The sequence below is a fragment of the Panthera uncia genome, chromosome E1 (assembly GCF_023721935.1).
Source record: "Panthera uncia isolate 11264 chromosome E1, Puncia_PCG_1.0, whole genome shotgun sequence".
Taxonomy (NCBI): Eukaryota; Metazoa; Chordata; class Mammalia; order Carnivora; family Felidae; genus Panthera; species Panthera uncia.
In genome coordinates this window covers 40,139,453-40,157,839 of record NC_064814.1, presented here as the reverse complement: position 1 = coordinate 40,157,839, position 18,387 = coordinate 40,139,453, and the positions used below count along the sequence as shown (strand labels likewise).

General features: G+C 40.8%; 1 protein-coding gene across 2 annotated transcripts in view; it reads left to right on the top strand.

The window, feature by feature from the left end:
- NF1 (neurofibromin 1) overlaps nucleotides 1–17,701 on the top strand; it is a 248,161-nt gene extending 230,460 nt beyond the window's left edge. For both annotated transcript variants that reach the window (XM_049637864.1, XM_049637863.1), the window contains 4 exons: nucleotides 398–540; nucleotides 921–967; nucleotides 2,178–2,394; nucleotides 14,022–17,701. In XM_049637864.1, the coding sequence (XP_049493821.1) occupies nucleotides 398–540; nucleotides 921–967; nucleotides 2,178–2,394; nucleotides 14,022–14,164 (550 nt within the window). In that variant the 3' untranslated portion in view covers nucleotides 14,165–17,701. The remainder of the gene's footprint in view (nucleotides 1–397; nucleotides 541–920; nucleotides 968–2,177; nucleotides 2,395–14,021) is intronic.
- Nucleotides 17,702–18,387: the final 686 nt, after the last annotated feature.

Genomic DNA, 18,387 nt, shown 5'->3' with positions numbered 1-18,387 from the left:
GCTTTCCTAAAGTGACTGATATTAAATTTAGTTTTAACTCCCTGGGTACATATCAACAGTCAGCAGAAAGAAATGGTCCTAAAACATGTCAAATGACAGAAGCCAACCTTGTCTTGAGCAAACAGTCACCATATATAATTAAACACGGTTGCATGACAGTACTGTTTGGTTGTTTTTACCATATTTTTCTTGACGACTAAAAAGGACAAACCACGAAAATAAATTCATACGTTTATTGTAGAAAATTGGAAAAGCACCAGAAAGTAAAAAAAAACACCCCTCTCCCTTCATCTTTATCACGTTGTTCTGGGGAATATATGATCTTTTCCAGTGTATATTACCATGTAGGTTTCCTTTAAAATGTTCCTGTGTTTTGTTCTTGTTTTTTTTTTTTTAGACACAATTTGTTGGACTCTAAGATCAACACCCTATTGTCATTGTGCCAAGATCCAAATTTGTTAAATCCAATTCATGGAATTGTGCAGAGTGTGGTGTACCATGAGGAATCTCCACCACAGTACCAGACATCATACCTGCAAAGTAAATGTCTCAGGAGGATGGTTGATGAACTTGCTAAAATGAGCGCTGTTACAGAGTGCATGACTAAAGAATTCTTTATAAGGGATCGGCTTGTTCATACTTCTCTCTCCATATGCCGTTTTCTGACTCTTTTCATTGCATGTTGTTCAATACAATACAAAGTTGTGGTTTACAACTTTTTAAAATTGCAATATGGTTTTATACTGAGTTTAAGTGAGTTTTAATCTACCCTGACATTCATTGTAAAAAAAAAAAAAAAAAAAAAAAAGTTTCAAATGTGTGTAGGTTTTAAATGTCATCAGCTATACAACTTATTTAATTTCTGTTAAGATTAAGAGAGTATCATGCTTGTTGTAAGAGTAACATTTGATTTGTTGCAGGTTTTGGTTTTAATGGCTTGTGGCGGTTTGCAGGACCCTTTTCAAAGGTAAGAAAATATTTTTTTCTCTACTGACAAAATGAAAGTTTTTATTCATATTAGTGTACCTGCTCTGAGAACATACAATACTCTGAAAACCAGAATGATGATTCACAATAAACACAATATTTTTCTAAAATGTTTTCCAGCATAGACTCTTTCCAAGAGGCAGCACCTTTAATAGGTTTATATATTAGTTTTTACCAAAAAACAACTCAGTTCCACTTAGGCTTGACTTTTCAGAAGGGTGTGATGAACTTCTGCAAAGTTTTCTGCTCTCGGTCACTCATGTGTTTGATGATCGTAATGCATACACTTAAGTATCTTGTAATCAGAAAGGAGCATTACCTGTGGCTAAAATCTACCTCGTGACCCAAAAGTAATATAATGTTATATTTCAACCCAATCTCCGTTCTTAAAAAGATTACATAATGAAAAAAAAAAATTACCTCCTGAAAACATTTTTCCTTCCAACCTGTTGGATTAGATTCATTCTTCCCTGAATATATCCTTATTTGTTTCTACTCATTTTTTTCTTTGATTGGCGTTAGTTGATATAGTGCTACATGAATGTGTTTTTGATGATTCTATTACTGGTTCCTCTAGATTGAGATTCCTTGAAGGCAGGACTTCTTTTTCTTCCCCCTACAGTTCCTAGTGCAGTGTCCTAGTTTTATGAATTCAGTATTTCATTTTTATTTTGTTCAGTTATTACTGAATATCTTTTGATATGCCAACGTTGTGATTTTTAAAATGGGTCTGAGTTCCTAGAAGTAAGTATATCGTGCAGGAATGTGTGTAGTTGCACGCAATTCTCTGCCCTTCCCAGTGTTCAGTTAGTCGAATATGTAAATGGCAGCTGGAATGATGATACTCCGTTCATTTTCTCTGTTTTGGAAAACTGACTAGACATCATTCCTGATGGTTTTATTGTCTCAGGATCAATGCCGTCTTTGCTTCTGCATGGCTTTCAGTAATTACAGGTTCATTCGGAAGCTGTAGGTGTAAGCCAAATAAAATTCCCCACATTAAGTCCCATGGTAGTCTAGAAATACTGCACCAACCTCTCCCCGCCCCCTTTTAGCACCGCAGAATACAAAAGAAGAAAAACAGTACATTAAGCCCAAGACAAAAATTGAGTTAATCTTTTGTGGCTTCAGAGGGGATTTACAGAAAAAAAGAATGGAGCTAAAATAATTTCCTATATTTTCCATTACAGCAAACCCAAATCCCAGACTATGCTGAGCTTATTGTTAAGTTTCTTGATGCCTTGATTGACACGTATTTGCCTGGAATTGATGAAGAAACCAGTGAGGAGTCCCTCCTGACACCCACTTCTCCTTATCCTCCTGCAGTGCAGAGCCAGCTTAGTATCACTGCTAACCTTAACCTTTCTAATTCCATGACCTCACTCGCAACTTCCCAGCATTCCCCAGGTTAGTAAATGTAATCTTTATGTAAATTTGAGCAATACTATTAATATACCAACATCAGGACTTCCCTTGTTATCAGGTTATAGTATATTTATAGTACATTTTGCTCCTTTTGATCATGAGGTTCATCTTACATTTCTTCTTTACCTTAGAGTTGACTTGAATTTTGTTATTCTGTAAAGCTTTCTACTTTCAAACAGTATTCATAAGATAGTGAAATGTTTAGTGTTCACACAGTGTTCTAAGGTTGATAATTTTTTAGAATTTGGCCAGGAAGAGCAACCTCTGTTACCTTACCCTGTAAGTGAAGAGAATTAGAATTCCCTTCCTAGATATATTAGCCTTGCCCTAAGGGCTTCTATGTCTCTGGTACAGCGTACCATATCCAAAAAATACACAAAGTACGGTAGTACCCCCTCTCCCCGTTGCCAGCAACAACTCAACCATCCAGAGACCAACCTGAAAATCTATAAATTAACAGCCAGAAAAAAGCCATCTCAAGAAAATAACATCTTCAAGCTCATAAGTGTGTTCCTTTACCATGGAGTCACTCTTAGGTGCACATGGGAAAAATATGCCAATGCAAACACGCAGCCAAGAAGTGGGTACACTGGGAAAGAACAGCTAATAGCTTGAGCAGGGCTGAGGGACACAAGATGGCAGGGATGGCAAACTTCACCGACTCCTGGGCTCATCCAGTGTCCCAGTGAATGTTCTCATACACCTCTGGTCCACATCAAAGGTGCTGCTCAGGGCAGAACTGATGCCACTGTATACGATGATGACAGTGGATAGTGAGGGAAAGCTTCTGTGTAGTCATGTTTGCTATTCAGAATGATACCCTTCTGAAATGGTGAAAAATTTTTTAAAAAGGTTTTGCATTTAAAGTTCCATTATCTGAAAATTCTACTTATGAAGCAGCTCATTCTATAAGGAAAAGGTACTATACACTGTTCTTTTTTAGGTGTTAGCATGGATTTTCTTTTTAAAAGCCAAGTAATGTATCACTCCTATTTTGTGATGTTCAAGACACATAAGTAGAACCCCCAAGTTTATAATCCTAGTTTTGCCTGAATATTTAAACATGCATAATTTCGAAGGCCTGAAGAACTCGGCAAGTATAATAGCCAATTTGCATGATAAACCGTCTCATTAAATAACCTGTATCCATCTATTACGCTCTGCTCAACAACAAAGCTTTGGTTAGCAGAGGAAACAAACCATTTGGTCCAGCATTTATTTATCAGTCACCTGACTGCATTTCTTTTTTCCTCCAAGAAATAAAAGAAATCTGGCCAACTTCCCTTCCGCATATAACCATGTTCCTTTGCCCTCTGTCCCTTATTCCAGAGGACAGTGTTTCTCCAAGTGTGATTCCTAGACCAGCATCAGCGTCATTTGGGAGCTCGCTAGAATGCAGGTGCTACAGTCCCACTGCAGACCTCCTGCGTAAGAAAGTCCAAGAGTGGGGCCCCACCAGCAGTCTGCTTTAATAAACACCCTGGGTGATTCTTACATACACTGGAGTGTGAGAGGCACTGCCCTAGGGTATGCCTGTGATCTTGACCCTTTATCAGTGTCCCAACCATTAAAGCCAGGGAAAAACTTAAAATACACTTTCTTCTAGATATTCCAGCCACTGAATTCTTTCCCTCACCATCACCATCCCCTCCAAATCTTAGCATTTTGGAGCTAAGGAGAACTACAGAGATAATTTAGTTCTAGGCCCGCCAGGGTTGAGGGTGATGGGGTAATTAAGGTTTAGAAGAGTGAAGGTAATTGCTTTATCACGCAGTTCTTCTCCAGAACCAAGGCTAGTGCTCTACCGCATACATTGTCTTCCGTATCTGTGATGTATCCATCACCTTTCTTCCTTCCCTTCATCTCCCTTTTTCTTTCATTTATTTTTCTATTTATTGCTGTCTCATTACTTCCACCTGCCTCACCCTAAGTCCAACACTTCTTTTCTTCTGTAGGGCTGTTTTCTGGGTTCCTTGTTGTTTGTAATGTTAATGACAATCAGAAATGTGTAGACTCTGTCTATACTGTCCTCTTGTTTTTTTAAAGTTTGGTCTATTTCCATCAAACTTTTGCCTCTTGGGCTACTAAAGTGGTGTTAAACCTGTCAAAATGATTATTTGTTTTTATATCAACTCTTTTTTGATTTTTACACCCGGACTAATTGTTAGGGAGATTTCTGCCCATCTTTGCCCACTAATGGAGACAGTAAAGTAATCAGATTGAGAATAAAGGTAACAGTACAGGTTCCCCCGCTAGTTGATTCATTGTTTATATCCTGTATTGGTTTAAAAAAAAAAAAAAATAGCCCTACCCTGCAACCTCTTATTTAGAACTGTTTATAAAAATCAGAAAGTAGTATGTATGGTTTTTGTTACGGTTTTATACTTACTCTTAGCCAAAAGGCTGAGAAGCAATTTTTTGGTTAAAAATTGGTCACTTCCAGTGTCCAGTGTCACTTCCAGTGGTTCTTCAGACGTCTGCTTGAATAGACTGCCACACTCTGGAAACCTGCCACTATTCTCAAAGGAAACTGAAGCTTTAAAAGCAATAGAATTAATTAAGTAAAATCATGGTGTTCAGCAATTCCTAGCTCTCAATTGCAAATTGTGTGTCCTTGGTTTACCAGATTAATTAACCACATGTTTTTGGAGAAGGTGGTTATCCTTTCAGTAGTGATGTCACTCTCCAATGAAACAAACCATTTTTATCTTTAAATTGTGGGCTCATCTCTATGAAGGGATCCTGGTTTATCTATGTATACAATCGCTGCACTTTTGTCTTTTGCTCTTATGGAATTACCTCTGTAAGAGTTAATGCTTCATTTGTAATTAGGTATACTGCTTTGTATCTCTAGCTACATGTAATCTTAGATTCCTGTCCCCTCTGTTCTTTATGGAGTAGAATTTGCTGATATCAAAGGGCTGAAAGAGGTGATGAATCTTACCCAGATTCCTAACTCAGCCTAGCATTTCTACTTTGCTGTTTGGCTGTATAAAAAGCAAAATATTTCCCTAGCTCCACTCCCATTAGCCAAGTCCCAAGCGTAAGTATTTAAAGAAACTCGATGTCACCCCCAGAAATGGAGCACAAATGTGCCTTGCCATCAAATTACCCAACATTAATCTGCGCCCAATCTCCTGAGCTGTAAGCAGGTGAAGTCTCTGTTGCCCTATGTCAAAAAGCCACGGTTGCTGATCTGCATACAGCCCAGCTCTTCACTGCAAACTTTCCTTGTCGATCAAGGCACTGCTGTCTACATCTTTGTTCCTTAGCAGGGTCAGCCACTCGGCTGTATTTTCTTTTTGGTCACCAACCAGCCTTCTCTGCTGTCAAAGCAGCTAGGTAAGAGATTTGTAAACTCCCTCCCACTCCGAAACATTAAACCTCACTTAAATAAAAAAAACTTTCAGTGGTAATTCATCAACCACCAGCTTTTGAGGAAGGGGTGGTCATTTACTTACACAAAGCAATTGCCTCTGAAAATGCATTCTTCTTGACAAATTATCATTAGCTCACTTGTCTATCCCCTTAGCACAAGGAGGATTATTTGATAAATCTATATTTTAAAATGTGTAAATGGCTGTTTTCTGACTCCCTCCCTAGTTGAAATTGAATTTGGCATCGGTGGAGCCATCGGTGGAGTTCAGTGCATGTAAAATTGTATTAACTGTGGACCTTTTAGCCAAATGGGCATAAAACTTTGCCTCTTCAGATTTTCCCAAATGCCACTAAGAGAACCCTGAAGAGAATCCATGGAATTTACTCTCTCATATATAAGAATATTCCAAATTGATTTTTTAATCCACTATTAGGTCCAGGGTGGTAGAGTTGGACTTGAATGGAAGAACCAGGATTAGAGCTAGAAAATCAGGTCTATCCACTTAGAAATGTTGGGGCAGGCAGGGGGCGGGGCGGGGGGTGGGAGGGAGGAGTACCCTCTGTCTTGCTTAAGGCCAAGCCATGAGTGGCTCCTGTAGATGCTGAGCAAAGAAGCCTTTTTAAAGCCATAGTTCTGAATGCTTTATAACCATTTCAAGTGCAGTCTCCTGGCATCTTCTCTGCACGTTAAAGAGCAAGTATATCAGAAATAAAATCCAGATGGAATTAGTACTCATTAAAAAGAAATTAAGCAGATCCACTTCCAGTGTATTAAAATTTAATTGATACTCTGCCAAGGTCTCCTAGTATTTTTCACACTGTAATTTAATTCAGTAAACATTTGAACATCCGTTTTGGAGGTGTACCCTAAGGCACTCTGGGACACGTAAAGATGAGAGAGACCCTGGTCACCAGCGACATCACGGTTTTTGCCTGTGGATCTCACTCAGTATTGGATTTTGAGCTAAATTTTTTACTTCCTTCTAACAAATTCTACATGTACACAGGTTCTTTGCTTTTAAGTGCAAAATTAATACTACAGTGTTCTGTGGAAAATAACCAAAACTCCAGATATTTGTCCTACAGAGATCCATGCAAGGAACTCTTTTAGACCTAAGGAAGCGGGGAAGCTAGTGGGACTTAATATCTGCCCTCAAATGGATTTCAGAATAAGTGGGGTAAAGTGCACACAGATAACTATTTTGATTTGACCTCTTTTGTGGGACTTGCCATGTTGTACTTTATACTGTTTTCTGATGGATCAAAGGGACATCTGTTTGGAAGAATCACGGAACAGTCGTGACAAAACTTTTATAACGTATTTGTGACCTCAGAAAATGTGAGGTGTTAATTGATTTTTTAACCCAAACAAGCATGGGATCTATTTTAAATGGTTTTTGCTAGAAAAAGGATCTTTCCCCCCCTTTGATTAGCTTATTTTACTCTTAGTATTGGAGCATGAATGTTTTAGAACAAAAACCTGTTCAGTTGAGTGGGTTTTTTGTTTTGTTTTGTTTGTTTTGTTTTTAAATCACCCCTTCCACTTTATTTTGGGACTGTGTCCAAGCCTGTCAGTTACTCACTTTCCTTCTGAAATGCAGACCTTCTGGGTGGATCAACTGGGAATTACAAGCATTCTTTAGCCAGTAGCCCTGACAGTTATATGCACGGTAACAGTGTGTCAAGACCATTTCTCTACACTTAGACTTAGCTCTGAGCCCAACATTCCTGATGTGTTTACCAGGTTTAAAATGTCTCCCTCTTAGAAGAAACTTAAAGGCCTCTCTCTAGGGACTACTTAAAATCTCTGAAACAATTTTAATGTTTTAGGGAACTGCATGTGGTATCCCCAGACCTTTATTTGGCATTCTCTTGATTATTTTTCCCTTCTTTTTCTGTGTTATTATTATCCTGTATTTCAGGGAGAAAAATAATTTAAGCTGAGCAGTTGCTTGCTGTAATTTCTAATTTTTCATTTAATTTTTTTTTTTTTTTTTTTATTTTTTTTTTTTTTTTCCTTTTTTTTTTTTTGGGACAGAGAGAGACAGAGCATGAACGGGGGAGGGACAGAGAGAGAGGGAGACACAGAATCGGAAACAGGCTCCAGGCTCTGAGCCATCAGCCCAGAGCCTGACGCGGGGCTCGAACTCACGGACCGTGAGATCGTGACCTGGCTGAAGTCGGACGCTTAACCGACTGCGCCACCCAGGCGCCCCTTCATTTAATTTTTTAGTTTAATTCTTGATTTAAACTAAAATTATTATTCTAACGGAGGTGGTAAAAACATGTCTACCTGTAAAATTAGAAGTTCTAACATTTGTTTACAGAGTGTAATATTTAGGCGATTAATGGTCAGAGTTCAATAATTCAAAACTGATTTCTTCTGAAAACCAGGGAACATAATAATCATCCCATACCTACTCGTATTTCACCCTTTTAAAAAATCCTGTGGCCATCACTCACTTTTGTTTTTCCTTCCATTCCGTGTCTGTGAAGCTTCTCTGCCTTGCTCTAAATCGGCAGTTTTCATGCAGCTGTTTCCTCATCAAGGTACTCTATCCTTCCGTCAGCTTTGCACGAAATACCGCTTACCCCGCGCTCGTCCTGGGCACGTGGCATGAGACTTCACTCACCGATCCCTGTAAGCACAGTTTGGCTTAGCACCTCAGGCACTTGTAACACCACCGCTGTAAGGTCTGGTGCTTATTGGGCCTGCAGGGCCATGCACTCTGTCTCCGTGAGGAGCTGCTTATACCTACCCTCCCCTCCGCCGCCCCCAGCACTGAACATGCGGTCCCAGCCCTGGGCCGATGCAGGCAGGGTCACCCCAGGGACAGTTAATAGGAAGAGCAGGGTAAGTCGTTTGAGGAAGAGTTTCTAGCTTAGAAGTACTTGTTTTCCCCCAATACCAATATAAATCCAATCCCAATATTTCCTTACAAATTAAAGCTGCCCGTGTACTCTAGCCCCATATTTAAAAAAAGGAATGCGGCCTGGACTTAGTTCTAAGGGCTAAGAAGAAAAAAATGTGATGCACTTACGTTTAATTTATAAAAGCTGTCTCCTCTTCCTTTACTCTCCTATAACTATTACACAAAAAGGTTAGACCTAATACAAAAAGAAGTAATGGCAGTTGAGGAAAAGTCCATAAAAATTTTTGTTAATTCTTAGAGTTACAAGTTTGTATATCTAGCTTAAAGTACAAATATTTCCAAACACGGACTTAACATGTCTCCACGAAAGTATTTACTATACCGTAAGAACAAGCTATTGTTACCTCTTCTTCTAAAGTTTGTGTTTTGTGCTTAATCCCATTGTCCTAAGTACACATCCTAGTATGCACGTTCTAGTGTAAAATTCAAGTCCTATGCATTTGTTCTAATACTCCTTTCAGTACGTCACGTGGTCTTTTTTATTTCAGGTGTCAAGAGTGTCTTGATTTCTGTAGTGGTTATCTTATCTGTGTGCAAGAAGTCTTCACATGGATTATCTTGTCTGATTCTTCTAACAGCCCTTGGAAATAGGCAATTCTACTCTTACCCTTAATTGACAGATTAAGAACTAAAACCTAAAGTTAGGTTCTGATCCAACCAAGACTCAAACCTGGGTCTTCTGACATATTTGCTTCCTTGTCTGTAATAAATGAGCCCTCTGATGTGTTTGCCTTCTCATATATGTCTTAAGACTTTTCTGACAGGTTTGCCGTATTACGTATGTAATCAACTAAGCAACGCGGGTCAGGTAACCTACCAGAGCTCCTGTGCAGCTGGTGTGAGACTTGTCTTTTTGTTGTGTGACCTCTCACAAATTAACCCATTTTTCTTTGGCTTCTCAAGAACTAAAAGGGATTCAGTCCTTTTATTATTTCATGAAAGTATAGGTTCCAGTTTGGGGAAAACATTTTGGTCTTTAAAAAAAAAAAAAAAAATAGGTGAATTTTAAAAATGGAGTGTTTTATTATATGTTAGGTTAGACCTATCCCTAGCTGTCAAAATATATAAACCATGATACCTGCCTTCAAGGAACTCATGTTCGAGCAGAGGAGATAGATTTATAACTTCAATAACTATTATGTCATGTAATCATTTTTCCTTCTTGATTTCCTAAAGTCTGGCCAATAACACCTTTTGTTTAGGATTTCATCTTTATCTGGAACCACCACAGTTCATTGAAGCATAGTGCTTATTAATACACTGCTCTAGAGAATTTCCAGCTTCTTCTGTCCTGCATGTTTGTAACTGGCTGCGTGTTTGACCACAGCCCATATGGGGGTTGGGGGGTGGGACTGAAACTAGGAAATCAGGACCACGCAAGTTTTTACCTTTGTTTCATTCACGTGGTGGCCTCTGGGTTTCTATCACCTCAGGCAGCTTTGCTCTTGTGCCCACTGAGAGTCAGAAGCGTAAGCTGTTGCTTAGGGGCCTAAGAAGAAACCAGACTGCAAAGCCTCAGAGGGGCAACACCAGGGTCTGCTTCCTAATTTAAAGCATCGCCTGTACTGGTCCAGGGTAGATCCTGTCTCCATTTGAGCAGTCTGGCTGGCCATCTGAGAGTTCTTCCTCTGGGATGCCAAGCCCAGATCCCTCACCAGTGTCTAGAGAGGTTTCTAGATGTCATTGTAGAGAGCAAAAAGAAAGAATGCTGCCAAAATTCTCAAATGTGCAAATCGGAAACCAAAATGCCAGAACTGGGCACCACGATCGCTCTGTTTCGTTCTAACTTGGCTTCTCCAAGATGCTGCACCCTGGTATAAACGTAATGCATTTTTAATTGATTTTTTTTCTTACATATGACCCTCCAAGATGTTTGTATAAGCCTCTCCTTTAAAGTAAAACAGTTTTGCTGTGGAGTTAGGAAACAGTTATGCCACATTTACCTGTGTGTGGCTTGTAGAGTCGGGTCACCGAGTAGGAAGAAAACACACATACAATAACAAGAATTGAGATGAAAATTAATATGAGGGCAGAAGTAGGACATCAACCTCTAACATAGCCTGGAGGCTCTTGGCTGTGGGTGATGGGACAAAGTCAGTGATACTTTAACATTTTTAACCAAAAGGAACAGGTGCTCATTCGGGGGGAAAAAATGAGGAAATTCAGAAAAATAGAAGAAAAAAATCACCCTTAATCCCACCACTCTAACATTTTACTATGTTTTATACATTTTATAAATGTTTAACATTTTGATACATCTCCTTCCCGTTTCTTTACATAGTCAAGGTCTAAAACTTTATAGCTTGCTTTCTATCCTTAACATTTAACAGGAAATAAATAAGGCTTTTAAATTTTTATTTAGAGGTCTGAAAGTTACTTGCTTGACAGAAAATAGAAGATCCTTAGTATTTCTTTGGAGAAACCTTCACCCTTAGTGACTTAGTCTGTGACTACACCTTCTGTGATTTTCATTCTGGGAATATCAGCAAGCAGGCCCTTGTGCCTCCGCAGAAGCATTGCCCCTCACAGTGTAATGAACGAGTGCCTTCTCCCTGGAGTGAGCCCAGCCCAGCAGTGGCAAGGCTATCTCAAAGGTGTGCACACGAGAGCAAGCCCCAGGCTGGCGGATTGCTGCCAGAGGGCCACGGGCCCTCCTCGTGGTTGCCCACGCTGAGCTCCTCCTGATGGCTGTCTCCCAGTTGTTTTCAGACTCTTCTCTTCTTAAATCCTCGTTTTGCCTGAATCTTACTTTCTATGAAGGATAGGACCCCAGGTAAGGAACTGTGGACTTGAACTTGTAGGCCCCATGCAGATTTAAGGAAATGGAAGGTCATATGCACTGAATTCATGACAATTTTGGATGGAGAAAGCTAAAAAAAAATTATTTTTGTCTTTTCCACTCCATATATGACACCACACCCTCGAGATCAGGGGTTGCACGCTTTTTGGCTCTGAATTACAGCGATCACATTTAAAACTGGTAGCATTCCCTTCAGCCCATATTTACTGAAGAAGATAGCAACTAGATCCTAAAGGAAAAGGAAAATGAATAATAAATAATCTTTGCTTTTTGGGGCATAGAGGAGATAAGATGTAGACACAACTGGTGGTGTAGGGAGACTGTAAGAGATACAAATGCCCTCTAGAAGCAAGGAGAGAGAGAGAGAGAGAAAGTTCTGGCAGGAGACTGCAGAAGGCATCAGGAAGGAAATGGAGAGGAGAAAAAAACGGGTTGGATGTATCTAACGGAGACAGGCGTGGCAATGAAAAGAGCCTGCACAAACACACACTGCAGAGCTCAGGGCACGCTAGAGATGATGAGCAGCCTTCTTTGCATTTTGTTATTATTTTTTTTAAAAATCGCCTGAGGAAGATGCAAATAAACACACAGACGAGGACAAAGCTCATCCAGAGTTCTGTCACCCAGAGAAGCGTCCTGTGAACACCGGGGTGCGCTTTCTTCCATTCATCTTTCTGCACACATGGTTAGAACGGGACAGATTCCGGATGCTGGTTCCCTGTGCTTGGCTCCTAGGGAGGGGTGGGGGGCGCGGTCTGACACTGCACTCAGATTGCAGCCCGGTGCACGCTCTCATAAAGAAACACTAGCAAGTGTCCGCCTTCCCGTGGTAAGTTCGAGACAGCAAACCCCTGTTGAGCCTGTGCACATCTGGCCTTACACTCTGAATGGAATTCAGGGCCAAGTCTAAATGATGTGTGGCTCCTGGAAGGTCATCACAAATTCACTTCCTTTTCATGAGCCAGTAAGTAGATGTCTGGATCTATGTCCATCTTCTGTAACATAAAGCCTTCTTGGCTTGAAATGGTCCTTTGTCCAAAAGTGGGTATTTTTTCATCCTCAGATTTCATGTTTATTTTAAAAATCAAATGGTATGATAAAAATTAGGTAAAAATTACCTGAATTAACGCTACCCAGAAATAACGTATGCTGGCAGGTGTTTTCCCAGCTTTTTTTTTTTTTTTTCCTACTTTTACTAAATTATGGTCATCTTTCTGTATCCGTAAATATCAACCAGTACTTTGCACTTTGATACAAATTGCCAACATGCTCTCCAGCTTTCTGCTGTCCCACCAAGTGATACCATAGGTGGGTATAATCAGTAATTATTTTGGTAAATTTTGCCGAAGTGTAACAGAAAAATACACAGATCAAATTTACAACCTAGTGAACTTTCAAGAACTGAACACTTAAAAATCCAACATCTGGATCAAGAAACAGAACATTGCCAACACCCCAAGAAACTACCTACATTCCCCCTTCCAGGCACTACTTCCCAGGGTAACCACTATTCTGTTACCTAATTTGTAATCTTTACTAATCTGATTAACTATGTTGTGTTTTGCTTCCGGTTACTTTTATGAAGTCGCTGCTTGGACTGTTTATAAAATTCATTGTAGGGCCCAGTTTCTGGAGGTTAAATCTTCTCCGTGAAAGAAACGAATGGCATCTATTTTAGGTGCAGAACATGAAGTGATATGCCAGAGTTGAAAAGGTTAAAGCAAAGATTCTACAGGGGCACCTGGGTAGCTCAATTGGTTAAGTGTCCAACTCTTGATTTCCACTCAGATCATGATCTCACAGTTTGTGAGTTCGAGCCCCACGTCGGGCTCTGCGCTGACAGCATGGAGCCTGCTTGGGAGTCTCTTTCTCTCTTCCTCTCTCTCTCCCCCTCCCCCACCCCCTGCTCATACATACACTCTCTCTCTCTCAAAATAAGTATTTTTTAAAAAGATTCTACAGTATAACCTTTGTCATATATTCTCAGTAAATATTTGAGTTCCTTTGGGACAGGCACTGTGATTTAAAAAAAAAAAAAAAAATCTTCCTTTCCTTGAAATGACAAATTTCAGTATTTTCTGCAACTGGAGAGTACATTCTGTGTTTAAACACCAGTAAGGCCTTGTGGCTAGAAGCTGACCTCTGCTGGAAGCTTCTGGTATGATTTGGTGGTAGGAGCTCTCGTCTTCCCTGGTGGCTGCTAGCCTTTCGTTCAGCTCAAGCCCGCCTGCCTCTCTAGCTTTTCCTTGCAACTTGTCAGTTTGTTCTTTTTCTTTTCTTCCTTATGCTGTTTTTCTGCCGTGATAGCAAATTTTGCTTAACAAAATGTGAAGTTTTGTGTGTGGCAAGGTCTTTGTGAGTAAACATCCTAGCAGCTGTTACAATGAAATATGCGAAAGCAGTTTGCCAGGTTGCACCTCCTTTACACGTCCCGATATTCAGCCCCGGAGCCCAGCACCAGAGGAGGGAGAGTAACTGGCTGCTTCTCTTCTCTCCAGGGATCGACAAGGAGAACGTTGAACTCTCCCCCACCTCTGGCCACTGTAACAGTGGACGCACTCGCCATGGATCCGCAAGCCAGGTGCAGAAGCAAAGAAGCGCTGGCAGTTTCAAACGTAATAGCATTAAGAAGATCGTGTGAAGCTTTCTTCCTTTCCTTTTTCAAACAGACTTAACTCACACGGGCTCTTCGCCAGTGACCCCTCACCACCGTGCTGTGACGCTGCACTTCATGTTCCACGAGGAGCCCGTCCGAGTCTGCCATGTTGCCAGATGATCAACTCTTGGAAGCATTGCCTAAATCTGATGCTGCTTTTTCTTTAACTTTTGTTGTTGTTGTCGTTCTCCTACTTTTGGCGTGTCTGGTGTGAGCAGGTGTTCGGAACAACTGCAAAGAAAGTGGGAGGTCAGGACGCTTGAACTGAGAACGTCCCACTTGTGAGAAAGGATGAACTCTTGATTACTGCTACCACTGGCCAGCTATGAAAGCCATTTGCACAGAGCTCTGCCTTCTATGTTTTCCCCTCCTTCGTCCTACAAAGTAAAGTGTTAGTCTCACTTACACACTTTTCGAGATAGGAGTTCATGGGACAAGTAGCACTATAACCCCGGTATGTTTAATCTGACTTTTAGCTGTGGACTTTTTTTTACCTTACAAAACCGAAGGAACCGTAGACGTCAAGCCTCAGTGACTTCACACCGTAAAGCCACAGGCAAGGTACTTTGGGGGGTGGAGGGATTTAGAGTTTTGTAATGAGTTCTTACGAAATACTAACACTCGAGTATTAGCAATAATCACAAGAAAGGAAGCATAACCACGTATATCTTAACGTTACCGAATTAAAGCGACGGGTTCTGAGGCCTTATCCAAACTCAGTCATCCAAACTAGTTTATTTTTGTCTCCAGTTGATTATCTTTTAACCTTTAAGTATGCTGAAAGTTGTTGTTTCTGTTTTTGTAAGCCAAAACTATACTAAGTATAGTCATGATCTGTTTTCCCCCTCCTTCTCTTCTTTCCTAAATAATTCTGAGCAGGGTAACCCGTGAACAAAGTGTTGGAAATTGTTCCTTGAAGGTCATTTTCGTAAATGTTTGCATTAGCTCCATAGCAAAATGGAATGGTACGGGACTTCTAGAGTAGCTGATGCTTTTCATTTCGTTGGATGATTTTCCCAGAAACACAGAGTGTGGTGTATATTATCAAAAGTTTCTTTGACGACATGTATTTTAAGTGTCTTGTGATCTCACCCCCTCCCCTCCGAAAAAATCAGGAATCCTTTTAGCAAACCATTTGGGTTCTATATGATAGAACTGCATTTAACCACTGTGAAAGGACGGGCCGGCCTGCATTAGTGTGACAATAGGAGACCTTAACAGTTGCTGCTATACTGAACCGTATGGGTTATCCTGGTGTTGGAATTTCCCTGGTAATGCAGACCCAAGTTTTGGGTGGTACCTGCAGTATGCAAAATGATTTGACTTCAGTGAACACAGTCGTAGTATCCGGATGTTCCAATTTAGAACTGAACCGTATTTATTACAAAAAGATAATATCCCCCTATTCCCAGGTTCCCTTTATATGTTCCGATGTGATGGCTTTGGGAGGGGAAAGAAACGTAGGGGAGGGGAGCCTCCTGTAGTCCTATTCCATGAGCGGATTTCAGTAAATTAAATTCCACAGCTAAATCAAGAAATAATGGTACATTGAAGTGTTCTGATTTTAATAATATAACACATTTCACATTTATCCACACAGTAACAATGTAATATGTTAATGTAAATAAAATTGCTTTTGATATTGAGAAATAACAAGAATTTAATTTTTTTAATTTGTTTACAGTCTCGGAAAAGTAAGAACCATCTGCCAAAATAAAAGGAGAAAACACTTTAGTTAATACTAAAGTTAATAGTTATTTTGACATAGAACTGTTGGAAAATATTGAAGACAGGTGCAATTAACTAAATTTGTGTTTTTATTGTAGAGGCTGCGTTAGAGTAGTGTTTATGGTAACAGAGCAACCAAGTCTATAAAGATGCTAAGACTAGAGCTGAGTTTAGAGGTAGATCCTTAACAACCCGATGCCGCGCTGCTGTTAAGGTCGTGGTTCTCCCACGACCCCGTGCTCCTGGGAAGGTATCGCGACTCCTTGGATCCTGGAATAAAAGGCAGATGTGAGCCTTTAATCATTGTGGTTCCACGTTTTTCCTCTTGGTTGGTTCGGTGCGTGTCGGTGGGTGTTGTCACACTGTTCTGCTTCTCCCAATCAAAATAGAGCAACTGCCAAAGGTTTTCTGTTAAAAATAGTGATGTTTCCATAACAAACTTTTCCAGGTATGATATTTCTTAAATTTATTCATTATTTCCCTCTAGTGTAATGAATGGAATGAATTCACTTGAAGTACCTCACGAAATGATCAGCGTTGCACAAATCAAAATTGAGCCTTCTTTGAACTGCGAAAATACTTTTTTGATCAGTACATCCTGGAAATTTGAGAACGCCCTAAGGTTTAAAATTTACCTTGTTTAGAGAACTTCTGACTTTTGAGGAGAACCTAACTTTCCAAGTAACTAAAATGAACATGAGCCTAAGCCTCACCAGTACTCGTCCCCTGAGAAATGAAACACTCTCTCAGGCTTCCTACCACCATCTATCTACACAAGAAATCTGAGGTTCAGAGCAAGTTGCCCATTTTGCGTAATCTGATGTGAGTTTTACAAAGAACATCATAATTGGGGTTCGTGGATGTTTCCCCTGACTTGCTAAAGAGGCAAACGTGACTCAGCACGTCGCTGTGCAGAACCCACCTGTTTTATCACGGGCCCCATCCCAGGGGTGCGCCCTCATTCACCAACATCGCGACGCCGTTCCCTGGCTCTGGGGGAAAGCGGCGAGGCTCTGCCCTTCATCCACTCACCCCTCCCCTGCCCGTTACAGAATGCCAGCCCCGTGCAATCCTGATGGGGGGGGGGGGGGGGGGGAGAAGGGGGCGCCTGGACCCCCAGGAGCAGTCAGCTGCCACCCCCACAGGACTCCCTCCCTGCTTAGCCGGTTTTAGGCTTTTTCCGTTTAGTTTTGGCTTTCTGTTTGCTACACCCCTCCCAGCCCTCCAGGCATCATGAGGCATGTCTTACTCAATGTTATGCAATGGACTTCTAAACAAAATTCACTCTTCGTGTCAGCCACACAATTTTTTTTAAAGCAGTATATTCACCTGTAAATAGTTTGTGTAAAATTTGACAGAAAAGTATATTTACTACACTGTAAATACATGTGATGATATATTGTATTATTTTGCTTTTTTTGTAAAGCAGTTAGTTGCTGTACATGGATAACAAAAATTTGATTATTCTCGTGTTAGTATTGTTAACTTCTTCCTGCGACTGCGTTACATCATTTAAAGAAAATGCTGTGTATTGTAAACTTACATTGTATATGATAACTTCCTCTCCTTTCCATCTGGGCCTAAACTTTGGCAGTTCCCTCGTCTACAGCCTTGTGAATATTGTCCGCCAGCAGGAGAAATACTGCCCAGCAGTCAGAATGGATCATTGTAGGGGAAAATTGTAGAAATCCATTTCAGACCATTGTTGTTCCCACCCCGTTTTCCTCCCTGTGTATGTACTCCACACCACCCACCCACCCCCCTTTTTTTAAGTAAAATGTAAATTCAATCTGCTCTAAGATGTGGGGAGTTGTTTAATTGCTTCACATGCCTCAGCTCTGTTTTCTCCCTTCCCCCCACTTCTCCCTGATCTTTTGAAACATCAAGGCCGGTTCCTTTCTTTTAAGGATGCCTTGGGTTCTCCTCCCTCCCACAGCATGGGACAGACCTTTCTATTTCCAGAACCTCTCTAAAGGAAAAGTAAAATAATTTTGGTGAACCGTGTAGGGGAGGAAGAGTTTTCCTCGAGCCTTTTAGGGTCCCTGGCTGGGTCTGAGAATTAAACTGACAAGGACAGCTTAACAGAAGAAAAGCACACAGCACAGGTTTACGTATACAAGTTTTACATGACACAGGAGCCTTTATAAGAAAATGAAGACCCGAAGCAATTAGACCTGGGGGTGTTTATGCTTGTTCTGCTCGATGAAGAGGGCGGTCACGGAGGAACATGATAGTCAAAGAGTGTGAGGTAAGTGTAGTCAAGGGGAGGGTGGGGGACACTTAGCAAGGCCTGTTTGTTTCCATGGTCTTGTCTTTGGAGATAAGGATGCTCCTTTTTTCTGGGCCTGGGGAGAATGGCCCTCACAGGAGGGGATTATGCCCTGTTTTCAGGGGAAAAGGGCAGGGGCAAGGTCAGAGTGAAGGCCTCCACCATTTTCTCAGACTCTCTGTGCCGTGTTTGGGGGTTGTGTGGCCTGATC